The following is a 12,018-nucleotide window of genomic DNA, read 5'->3' as shown; positions in this document are numbered from 1 at the left end:
TTGTCCTTGAGATGCAGATGGACTGCTGAGTCTTGTCCTGTGGAGGTGGCTCTTCTATGTTGTGCCATGCGCTTGTGAAGTGGCTGTTTGGTCTCTCCAATGTAGAGGTCTGGGCATTCCTCGCTGCACTGTACAGCATACACCACATTTTTAAGTCTGTGTTTAGGCGTTTTGTCTTTCGGGTGAACCAGTTTTTGTCTGAGCGTGTTGCTGGGTCTGAAATACACTGGGATGTCGTGCTTGGAGAAAACTCTCCTGAGTTTTTCTGATACACCGGCTACATAGGGGATGACAATGTTGTTGCGTCTGTCTTTCTTATCCTCCCTCGCTGGTGTCTGGTCTTCTTTTCTGTGCCTCTTTGCTGACTTTAAGAACGCCCATTTAGGATAGCCGCACGTTTTGAGTGCTTCCTTTACATGTGTGTGTTCCTTCTTTTTTTCCTTCAGGCTTAGAGGGAACATGTTCTGCCCGGTGGTGTAGGGTCCTAATTACTCCAAGTTTGTGTTCCAGAGGGTGATGGGAGTCGAACAGGAGGTACTGGTCCGTGTGTGTGGGCTTCCGGTAAACTTCGATGTTGAGGTTGCCATTCTCTTCAATGTGCACGGCGCAGTCCAGGAAAGGCAAACAGTCGTCCTTTGTGTCTTCCCTGGTGAACTTGATGTTTTTATCCACAGCGTTAATGTGCGCAGTGAAGGATTCCACTTCTTGTGTCTTGATTTTGACCCAGGTGTCATCTACATATCTGTACCAGTGGCTGGGTACTCTTCCTTTGAAAGAGCCAAGAGCCTTCCTTTCCACTTCCTCCATGTAAAGGTTGGCTACAATAGGTGACACGGGGGAGCCCATGGCACAGCCATGTTTTTGTCTGTAAAAGCCTTCGTTGTATTTGAAATATGTAGTGGTGAGGCAGAGGTCTAACAGTGTGCAAATCTGATCAGGTGTGAAGTTGGTCCTGTCCTCCAAGGAGCTGTCTTCTTGTAGTCGTTTTCTGACAGTCTCCACGGCCTCCGTGGTGGGTATGCAAGTGAAGAGAGAGACTACATCAAAGGACACCATGGTTTCATCTGGATCCAAGGTAAGTTTCTGGACCTTGTCGGTGAAGTCGGTGGAGTTCTTGATGTGGTGTGGGGTGTTCCCCATGAGAGGAGCAAGGATGGTAGCAAGGTGTTTAGCAATGTTATAAGTGGCTGAGTTTATGCTACTGACTATGGGTCTGAGTGGGACAGCTTCCTTGTGGATTTTAGGAAGTCCGTAAATGCAGGGTATGGCATCCCCTGGGTAAAGGCGGTGATATGTAAGGCGGTCAATAATTTTGTCCTTTTCAAAGTCTTGAAGGCACAAGCTATAACTTTCTTTTTGTAGCTGCTTGTGGGGTCTCGCTTTAAGGCTTCGTAGGTATTGTTGTCACTGAGGAGAGTAGTGATCTTTGTGTGGTAATCTGTAGTGTTTAGGACCACGGTGCATCTTCCCTTATCAGCTGGTAAAACAGTGATGTTGTGGTCTTTGCTCAGGGAAGCGACGGCCTTCTTTTCCTGTATTGTGAGGTTGGATGGAGGGACTTTGGCACTGGAGAGCGTGGCTGAGACTTTCATCCTGATTTGCTCTGCTTCTGTCTGTGATAATTTATTAATCCGTATGGCAGATTCTGTGGCTGTGATGAGGTCCACTATGGGCAACTGTTGTGGAGAAATGGCAAAATTGAGTCCTTTGGCTAATACCCTCTTTTCAGGTTCAGTGAGAATCCTGTCTGAAAAGTTCTTAACCCATTTCCTCTGACTGACTTCAGGTGTGTTTTCTTCTCTGGGTTGTGTAGGTTCAGGATGAGGAGTGTGTGTTTTTGAAAGCAATCCTGGGCCATCTGATCTCAGGAATTCGCATGATAAGGTGGGGCCAGGTTTCACAATGAACTCACCCGAAACTCTGGCTGATTGGGACCCACACCCAGTTTCACACCTTAGCTCAGGCGATTAGAGGATCATCAGGGGGTCCTTTTGTCCCTCTGTGGGGGGATACTCCCACTAGGTTTATATCTGGGACTCTCCATCATTTGACCTTAGAACTGAAGAAGCTTCTCGGATGAGAAGTGAAACATCTTCAAGTAACTTAAAGAAGTCCAGACGCTTTTCTTTGCAAGCTCCTTTGACTACGATGACCTGGATGACTGAGAACCTTCACAGACATCCTGGGTCATCTGATCTCAGGAATTCGCATGATAAGGTGAGGCCAGGTTTCACAATGAGCTCACCCGAAACTGTGGCTGATTGGGACCCACACCCGTTTTCACATCTTGGCTCAGGCGATTAGAGGATCATCAGGGGGTCATTTTGTCCCTCTGTGGGGGGATATTCCCACTAGGTTTATATCTGGGACTCTCCATCATTTGACCTTAGAACTGAAGAAGCTTCTCGGATGAGAGGTGAAACGTCTTCAAGTAACTTAAAGAAGTCCAGACGCTTTTCTTTGCAAGCTCCTTTGACTACGATGACCTGGATGACTGAGAACCCTCACAGACATATTGATGAAAAACGCTTGATTTCGCGAAGACAATGCGTTTCTTACGATCCCATGCATTTGAATGGAGTTCTCGCCCGACACAGAGTATAGGTTTTCATTATGTGAATAACTTGAAAATCTTAGCTCAAACAGCTGCAAAACCTGTTTGCTCAAAACGGGGATATTGAAGTCTATAAGATAAAGCCATAAATATGTGTGTCTGAGTCTTCTATCAAAAGTTACAGCTATCTCTATGAAGTTGATGAAAAACGCTTTATTTCACCACTTTAGTGCGTTTCTCGCTGTTACATGCATTTGAATGGAGTTCTCGCCCGACACAGAGTATAGGTTGTCATTTGTGAATAACTTTAAAATCTTAGCTCAAACAGCTGCAAAACCTGTTTCCCCAGCACGGAGATGCTGAATTCTATAAGGCAAAGCCATAAATATGTGTGTCTGAGTCTTTTATCAAAAGTTATAGCTATGTTTATGAAGTTGTACTGTCATGGTCCTGGGTCGGTGACCCAGCGCTTTGAGTTTATTATTATCATTTTCCAATTTATTATCATGATTATTATTATTGTTTGAGTTCTATGTGTTATATTCGGTCTGCCTCTGAGTCTGCGTCTGTATCTGTCTGTCTATGGTGTCACCCCGTCTGTTTGTGAATCTGTCTGTTTAGTTCAATGTCTTGTCTGGTTCCATGTGTCTGAGTTTCCTGTTTTATTGTGAAGGTCTGTGTCGTATGTGAGTGTGCTCAGTTTACGTTTCCCCTGTCTCGTCCGCTGTGATTTCTCCCAGGTGTGTTCTCATCCCTTGATTACTGCCATCTGTGTATTTAAGCCCTGTGTTTCTCTGTGTCAGTGTCGTGTCGTACCCTCAACTTGCTGTGTGTTTGTAATGTCCTGTCCTCCAGCACCTCGGTTTAGAGTTTTGTTTTTGTAAAGTTTTATTCCGTGAATCATTCCTCCAGCAATAAAGCTGCGTTTTCAGTTTATTCCCATCTCCAAGAGTCCTGCAATTTTGGGTCCACCACTTCTGCTTGCCTGCCACACAGCCAACCATGACAGAACGACGCGACCAGTACATGGACTCATCCCGGGAGCGCGATCTCGCCCGCGTCATGGCCCTAATGAAGCGGATTTCCCACACAAAGGATACTAAGGCGATGGCGATCGGATTAAACGCTATCGGAACAATGCTCGAGGGGAATCCACATCTCTGCCAACTCAAGGGATTCATGAGCTTAATTGACGAGATGCACAAAGCCCAGGAGGTTCTTCAGGCTCGGGAGCTACCAGCCTTTGCTCGTTCGCAGTACTCCACTCCGAGGCCTCTGCAGCAACAGCAGCAGCGGACGGAGCGCGCCGCGAAGCAGCGTAAGCTCCCTGCAACACAGCAGCAGCTGAACACCGAGCCTTCTGCGACACCACAGCGATCGCCGCAGCAGGATATCAACCCCTTGCCGCTGCCACCGAGTGAACTACCGACTCCGGTCTGCTCCGACTGTCGCTCGCCAGCCTCTTTCCTTGCGGCCATGTGGGCGCAGGATGAGGAGTCGGCCTCTCCGCCATCGCCATTCTCCTCTGCAGTTTCCACTCCCACTTCCAGGAGGAAACTGCACCGGCGCCATCACCATTCCTCGCTACAGCCGCACTCCAGCCCCTTCCCAGAGCAATCAGCAGCTGTGAGTAACCACAACAGTTTTTCCCGCACTCCTTCTGGGAATGTCAATAAAAAGGACTATGTTTCTTCTGCTCCATCTGACCCTGTTAACCCCGTATCAGCTAAAGCTGCGGCTTCCACCCCGGAGACAATTAACCTCAGCTCTGAGAACATTAAGACTGTTTTATTTTCTGAACTGCCACCTCAAGAGACTGTTCAGTGTGCGCCCGAATGTTTCGTTTCTTGGGCTACTGACACTCATTTAAAGACTTCAAGTGGTAATGTTGTAGATATTGACACAATCTCCAGGGCCTCCCCAGAGTCTGAGTGTCCTCCCTCAGCAGACTCTGGACCGCTAGAGGCTGAAGAGCCAGCATTTCCCGAGTCTTTTTAAAAACTCCACTGAGGTAGTGCAGTCAGCTGCCCAGCAGTCATCACACTTCGCAGTCCAGCAGCCCTCAGTTCGCTTAGCTGCCCAACCAGAAGCTCACTTAGCCGCCCAGCGGTCCCCAGTTCAGTCCTCTGCAGCTCAGTCTCCTCCTGTTCTCAGTCGACCTCAGTGCACTCTCTTGTATTTCCAGCGCCTCAGCCTTTAGCACGGCCTGCACCTCAGCCGCCAGCTCCACTGTCTATTCAGCCAACATCTCCACCACCTCGTTTTCAGGAGGAGGATGCCCCCACACAGACTTTCGTTGCTCCTCAAGACCTGGCTACATTTGAGACTTTTACTCTCTCCGGGGCCTCCCCAGAGGTTAAATATCAACATTCAGTTAACTCTGGACCCCTGGACATAAAGAAGCCAGCGCAACCTGTTTCGTCCCTGCCAGAGGCCCGCGTGCCTGCTGGTCCTGTTCTGTTACTGCGAGAGGCCCGCGCGCCTGCTGGTTCTGTTCTGTCCCTACCAGAGGCCCGTGCGCCTGCTGGTTCTGTTCTGTCCCTACCAGAGGCCCGTGTGCCTGCTGGTTCCGTTCTGTCCCTGCCAGAGGTCCCCGCGCCTGCTGGTTTTGCCCTGTGTGTTCCAGGGGCCCCTGTGCCCACTGGTCCTGAGACTGTTTTTGCTGGAGGGCCCGAGGAGCCCGTCCAGCCTCCTGCTTCGCCAGCTGGGGGGCCCGAGGAGCCCGTCCAGCAACCTTCCTCGTCAGCTGGGGGGCCCGAGGAGCCCGTCCAGCCACCAGCTGCTCCACCAGCAGCCTCATCCACACCTGCAGCAGCAGCCGCATCCACAGTTTCGTCCATGCCGCCGCCTGCTGCAGCGCCTCCGTCTCCGGCTTCCACGCCGCCGCTAGCTGCAGCCTCTGTGTCTTCCTCCTCGCCAGCTGCACCATCTGTGTCTTCATCCTCGCCAGCTGCAGCTTCTGTGTCTTCATCCTCGCCAGCTGCAGCCTCTGTGTCTTCATCCTCGCCTGGTCCGGCTTCAGCGTCTGGTCCGGCCTCGTCTGGTCCGGCCTCGTCTGGTCCGGCCTCGTCTGGTCCGGCCTCGTCTGGTCCTGCGGTTGCCACACCATCATCAGTTCCAGCTCGTCCTGTTCCACCCCGTCTCTGCCGGCCGCTTTCCTGGCCTCTAGTTGGGCGTCGTCGCCGCTGTGGACGACCTCCTGAACGCCGCCACGCGCATGGTCGGCCCCCGGACTTGCTCTGCTGCCACCGCTGCCATGCGCACGGTCGGCCCCCAGAATTGTTTGCCCGTCACCGCCGCTGCCTTTCGCACGGTCGGCCTCCCGAAATGAACTGTGCTGGCCTTCTGACCTATCGGTCCCCAGGCCGACCTCCTGACCTACGTTTTGGACTCTGCTCCCCTGTGTGGTTTTTGGACATTTTTTTTTTTTTTTTTTGGTTTTCTGGGGGGACTCTTCTTTTGTTCTGTTCTGGGCCCTCCGTCCTGTGCCTCCCGCCGCCCACCCTGGCTTGGTGGTCTGTTTGTCTTTTGGGGCTGTCGGGGGCCAGCTCTTGAGGGGGGGGGGGGGTACTGTCATGGTCCTGGGTCGGTGACCCAGCGCTTTAACTTTATTATTATCATTTTCCAATTTATTATTATGATTATTATTATTGTTTGAGTTCTACGTGTTATATTCGGTCTGCCTCTGAGTCTGCGTCTGTATCTGTCTGTCTATGGCAGGGGTGTCAAACTCAAATATACAGTGGGCCAAAATTCAAAACTGGAACAAAGTCGCGGGCTAACATTAATATTTATTGAAAAAAATCTTCCTCCAGATATAACAAGGAACCTTTTCTTACAGACTCAAATAAGTTTTGTTGAAAAACTGAATATGGAATAAGCAACGCTTAATACTGAACGATATATAACTTATATAAACATATATAACTTAATATTGCACACATGCAAAATTGAAATTCCAATTAAATAACATATCACTGGAATGCATTTCTTAAATAAAAATTGTATTTGCAGCCTCCTGATTTAAATTTTAGCAGTAAACTTTTTCCCCAGGCTAATAATAAATGTAAAAATAAAATAACAATAATAAACCACTTAACTAATAAAAATATCATTAAACGTGAAACCATTCAAGCCCATGTCTGGGAGTAGCAAGACAAATTGCACAAAGAAAATGGTAATTATAGCTCAGTTTGCTACACACTGATCTACTCTGATGCGTCCAAGCCAGATACCTGGCATCTCTTCTTGGATGCTAGTTCCTCAATGTCTGGGCTCAGGCTCTGAGCTGAGGAAATCCTCAGGATCGAGTGAAGGTGTTCATCGGTCAGACGTCTCCTGTGAGATGTTTTGGCCATCTTCATTGAGGAGAATAGTTGCTCACATAGGTAAGTGCTGCCGAACATGGAGAGCATCTGAGCAGCGTGGGTGCGGAGCCCAGGCATTGTGTCAGGGATGAAATGGGGAAATTGTGAAGCGCCCACAGCATCATACTTTGATTTCAGCGTGTCACTACACTGGAGTTCAATCAGCTCCATTTGGAGGTTTGTTGGAGCTTTTGCCACGTCAAATGCAAAAGGATTACTGAGCAGTTCAAATCGACATTTCTGGGCGTCAAAGTCGGCAAACCGCCGGGTAAACTCAGTACTGAGTACACAGAGTTTTTCAGCAAACTGTACGCATGGGAACACAGCAGTAGAGATTTGCATGTTTATCGTTTGGCAGCAGGGAAAATGGCCCAGGTTTCCTTGTAGCATCTGATTCTGCCACAGGCACAATTTCGTTTTAAAAGCCTTCACTGCAGCGTACATATCTGTGATGATACGCCCCCGTCCCTGAAGCTGCAGGTTCAGCGCATCGAGATGGCTCGTGATATCACACATAAAGGCCAGCTCACACAGAAACTCTTGCTCCCTGAGCTCAGCTGTGTCTTGCCCTTTGCTTTCCAGAAACTGAAATATTTCCTCGCGTAGCTCGAAACATCTGTTCAGTACTTTCCCTCGGCTTAACCACCTCACCTCCGTGTGATACGGCACGTCTCCGTATTCCGAACCACACTCCTCAAGAAAAGATTTGAATTGGCGGTGATTCAGGCCTTTGGCTCTTATAAAGTTAACTACTCGTGTTACTGCGGTCATAACATGTTCCATCTTTAGGGCTTTGCCACAAAGTGATTCTTGATGTATGATGCAGTGATAAACAGTCAGCTCACCTGCACAGTTCTCCGCTCGCATCTTCTCCCGTACCCTGCCCACCAGTCCACTCCTTTGACTCCACATCGCTGGTGCACCATCTGTCATTAACCCCACAAGTTTTTCCCATGGCAACTTCATTTCAGTTAGACATTTGGAAACCTCTTCAAATATTTCCTTCCCTGTGGTTGTTCCATGCATTGATTTTAATCCTAGAAGTTCCTCCATAACACAGAGATTTGAGTCCACCCCACGGATGAAGACTGAAAGCTGGGCAGTATCAGAGGCGTCACTGCTCTCATCCACAGCGAGAGAGAATGCAACGAAATGGTTTCCCTTCTCCATCAGCTGGTTATATAGATTGGTGGCAAGTTCACGTGTGCGATCAGCTACTGTGTTTCTGCTCAGGCTAACATTTGAAAATGCTTGCTTTTTCTCTGGGCACACAACGTCGCAAACTTTCATCATACAACTTTTCACAAACTCTCCCTCACTGAAGGGCCGGGCTGATTTTGCGATCTCTGCTACAACAATAAAACTAGCCTTTACAGCAGCCTCACTTTGTGATATGGCTTTTTTGAACATAGTCTGTTTTCAAACAAAACTTCTTTTCATCTCTTCTGCTTTCCGGCGCCTTTGAGTCATGTCCAGGTCCTTGTACTTCTCTTGGTGTTTCGTTTCATAGTGTCGTCTAATGTTGTACTCCTTGGTTAAAGCCACATGAGCTCCACATACAAGACAAACAGGTCTGTCTTTTACATAGGTAAACAGATATTCTGTCTCCCACCTGTCCAGAAAGCTCCTGTTTTCGTTCTTTCTTTTCGCCATTTTGGGAGAGGTAGCGCGGCAGTATTCGCGCGGTTGCTATGACTACAATCAACAGAGGAGAGGGCGTTAATGGGTCCTGTCCTGACTGACGCGCCAAAACGCCAACAGAGCATTCTGGGAGTTGTAGTATTAGCAGTACATGCGCTGTATAAGACCGGCGGGCCAGCTCTAATAGTAATTTGGTATGGCCTCGCGGGCCAAATGTAATTAGGCTGCGGGCCAAATTTGGCCCGCGGGCCAGAGTTTGACACCTACAGTGGGGCAAAAAAGTATTTAGTCAGCCACCGATTGTGCAAGTTCCCCCACTTAAAATGATGACAGAGGTCAGTAATTTGCACCAGAGGTACACTTCAACTGTGAGAGACAGAATGTGAAAAAAAAATCCATGAATTCACATGGTAGGATTTGTAAAGAATTTATTCGTAAATTAGGGTGGAAAATAAGTATTTGGTCACCTCAAACAAGGAAAATCTCTGGCTCTCACAGACCTGTAACGTCTTCTGTAAGAAGTTTTTCTGTCCCCCACTCGTTACCTGTATGAATGGCACCTGTTTGAACTCATCATCTGTATAAAAGACACCTGTCCACAGCCTCAAACAGTCAGACTCCAAACTCCGCCATGGCCAAGACCAAAGAGCTTTCGAAGGACACCAGGAAAAGTATTGTAGACCTGCACCAGACTGGGAAGAGTGAATCTACAATAGGCAAGCAGCTTGGTGTGAAAAAATCAACTGTGGGAGCAATCATCAGAAAATGGAAGACATACAAGACCACTGATAATCTCCCTCGATCTGGGGCTCCACGCAAGATCTCATCCCGTGGGGTCAAAATGATCATGAGAACGGTGAGCAAAGATCCCAGAACCACACGGGGGGACCTGGTGAATGACCTGCAGAGAGCTGGGACCAAAGTAACAAAGGTCACCATCAGTAACACACTACAACGGCAGGGAATCAAATCCCGCAGTGCCAGACGTGTTCCGCTGCTGAAGCCAGTGCATGTCCAGGCCTGTCTGAAGTTTGCCAGAGAGCACATGGATGATACAGCAGAGGATTGGGAGAATGTCATGTGGTCAGATGAAACCAAAGTAGAACTTTTTGGTATAAACTCAACTCGTCGTGTTTGGAGGAAGAAGAATACTGAGTTGCATCCCAAGAACACCATACCTACTGTGAAGCATGGGGGTGGAAACATCATGCTATGGGGCTGTTTTTCTGCCAAGGGGACAGGACGACTGATCCGTGTTAAGGACAGAATGAATGGGGCCATGTATCGTGAGATTTTGAGCCAAAACCTCCTTCCATCAGTGAGAACTTTGAAGATGAAACGAGGCTGGGTCTTCCAACATGACAATGATCCAAAACACACCACCTGGGCAACAAAGGAGTGGCTCCATAAGAAGCATTTGAAAGTCCTGGAGTGGCCTAGCCAGTCTCCAGACCTCAACCCCATAGAAAATCTGTGGCGGGAGTTGAAAGTCCGTGTTGCTCGGCGACAGCCCCAAAACATCACTGCTCTCGAGAAGATCTGCATGGAGGAATGGGCCAAAATACCAGCTACTGTGTGTGCAAACCCGGTAAAGACCTATAGTAAACGTTTGACCTCTGTTATTGCCAACAAAGGTTATGTTACAAAGTATTGAGTTGTATTTTTGTTATTGACCAAATACTTATTTTCCACCCTGATTTACGAATAAATTCTTTACAAATCCTACCATGTGGATTCATGGATTTTTTTTTTTCACATTCTGTCTCTCACAGTTGAAGTGTACCTCTGGTGCAAATTACTGACCTCTGTCATCATTTTAAGTGGGGGAACTTGCACAATCGGTGGCTGACTAAATACTTTTTTGCCCCACTGTATGGTCTATGGTGTCACCCAGTCTGTTTGTGAATCTGTCTGTTTAGTTCAATGTCTTGTCTGGTTCCATGTGTCTGAGTTTCCTGTTTTATTGTGAAGGTCTGTGTCGTATGTGAGTGTGCTCAGTTTACGTTTCCCCTGTCTCGTCCGCTGTGATTTCTCCCAGGTGTGTTCCCCTCCTTTTCAATTCAATTCAATTCAATTCAATTTTATTTATATAGCGCCAAATCACAACAAAAGTCGCCTCAAGGCGCTTCATGGATACAGAGAAAAACCCAACAATCATATGACCCCCTATGAGCAAGCACTTTGGCGACAGTGGGAAGGAAAAACTCCCTTTTAACAGGAAGAAACCTCCGGCAGAACCAGGCTCAGGGAGGGGCGGCCATCTGCTGCGACCGGTTGGGGTGAGAGAAGGAAGACAGGATAGACTGTCTCTCATCCCTTGATTACTGCCATCTGTGTATTTAAGCCCTGTGTTTCTCTGTGTCAGTGTCGCGTCGTACCCTCAACTTGCTGTGTGTTTGTAATGTCCTGTCCTCCAGCACCTCGGTTTAGAGTTTTGTTTTTGTAAAGTTTTATTCCGTGAATCATTCCTCCAGCAATAAAGCTGCGTTTTCAGTTTATTCCCATCTCCAAGAGTCCTGCAATTTTGGGTCCACCACTTCTGCTTGCCTGCCACACAGCCAATCATGACATGTACAAAAAGGCTTTATTTCGCCAAGACAGTGCGTTTCTGACTATTACATGCATTTGAATGGAGTTCTCGCACGAAACAAAGTGTAGGTTTTGATTTTGTGAATAACTTAAATCTTAGCTCAAACAGCTGCAAAACCTATTTCCCCAGCACGGAGATGCTGAATTCTATAAGGCAAAGCCATAAATATGTGTGTCTGAGTTTTCTATCAAAATTTACAGCTGTCTTTATGAAATGGTTTTATTAGCACAATCAGTCCCATAGATATGGGCTATCTCCTGCTAGATTGTTCAGAAGGTTGTTATCATCCATCCAGATGGAGGATCACTAACAGGAGCGTGGATATGGGGCGCCGTTTGTAAAGTGAAACATGCTGAAATTAACGGCAACATTTTTCCACATTTAGCTCAAAATCTTACAAAAACATATTTTTTCGAGTAATTTTTTACAACATTTAGTAAAATATTTGTAGACTCCAGAATCCACTCTGGCTGGAATCCGGCTTGGATCAAAGCCCAGGGTAGTTATCTCTAGGTGTCATAACAGACCCTGGTTGTTTGCTCCAATAGCCTGGAAGGCGACGCAGCTGACGCGAGCACTTTTATTACTCCGATATGCCTATTAAAACTGTTCGACGCCCTCCAAAACTCCAAAGTGGGTCAATGAATAGTTGTAATAGGTGGCGCGTTATGATTAGTGAAAACAATGATTTGGCTAAGAATATAGGTACGGAGCTTTACGATGCATTTGTAGATATTATCTATCGTTGTTTTTACCGTCTTTATGGTGCTCTAGCTTAACGGTACGGTGGCTTGCTAAACGTTTAGCTTATATTGGAGTAAAGCTGTTACTGTTTAACACGCTGTTAGCACGCGAATTAAAATTTA

The 12,018-nt window shown here is 47.5% G+C and overlaps 1 protein-coding gene across 1 annotated transcript; it reads left to right on the top strand.

Annotated features, from left to right (window-relative positions):
- Window positions 1-3,556: 3,556 nt before the first annotated feature.
- On the top strand, window positions 3,557-5,558 carry LOC120725716 (proline-rich protein 36-like; the record flags this gene model as incomplete). Its single annotated transcript, XM_040018680.1, has 2 exons — window positions 3,557-4,377; window positions 4,570-5,558. Coding segments are annotated over exons 1-2 (1,810 nt in total), but the record flags the coding sequence as incomplete, so codon positions are not given.
- Window positions 5,559-12,018: the final 6,460 nt, after the last annotated feature.

Source organism: Simochromis diagramma, unplaced genomic scaffold, assembly GCF_900408965.1.
Source record: "Simochromis diagramma unplaced genomic scaffold, fSimDia1.1 OVJJ01000717.1, whole genome shotgun sequence".
In the NCBI taxonomy this organism is placed as follows: domain Eukaryota; kingdom Metazoa; phylum Chordata; class Actinopteri; order Cichliformes; family Cichlidae; genus Simochromis; species Simochromis diagramma.
Note: the sequence above shows the minus strand (reverse complement) of the source record. Positions and strands in the feature narration are given on the sequence as shown.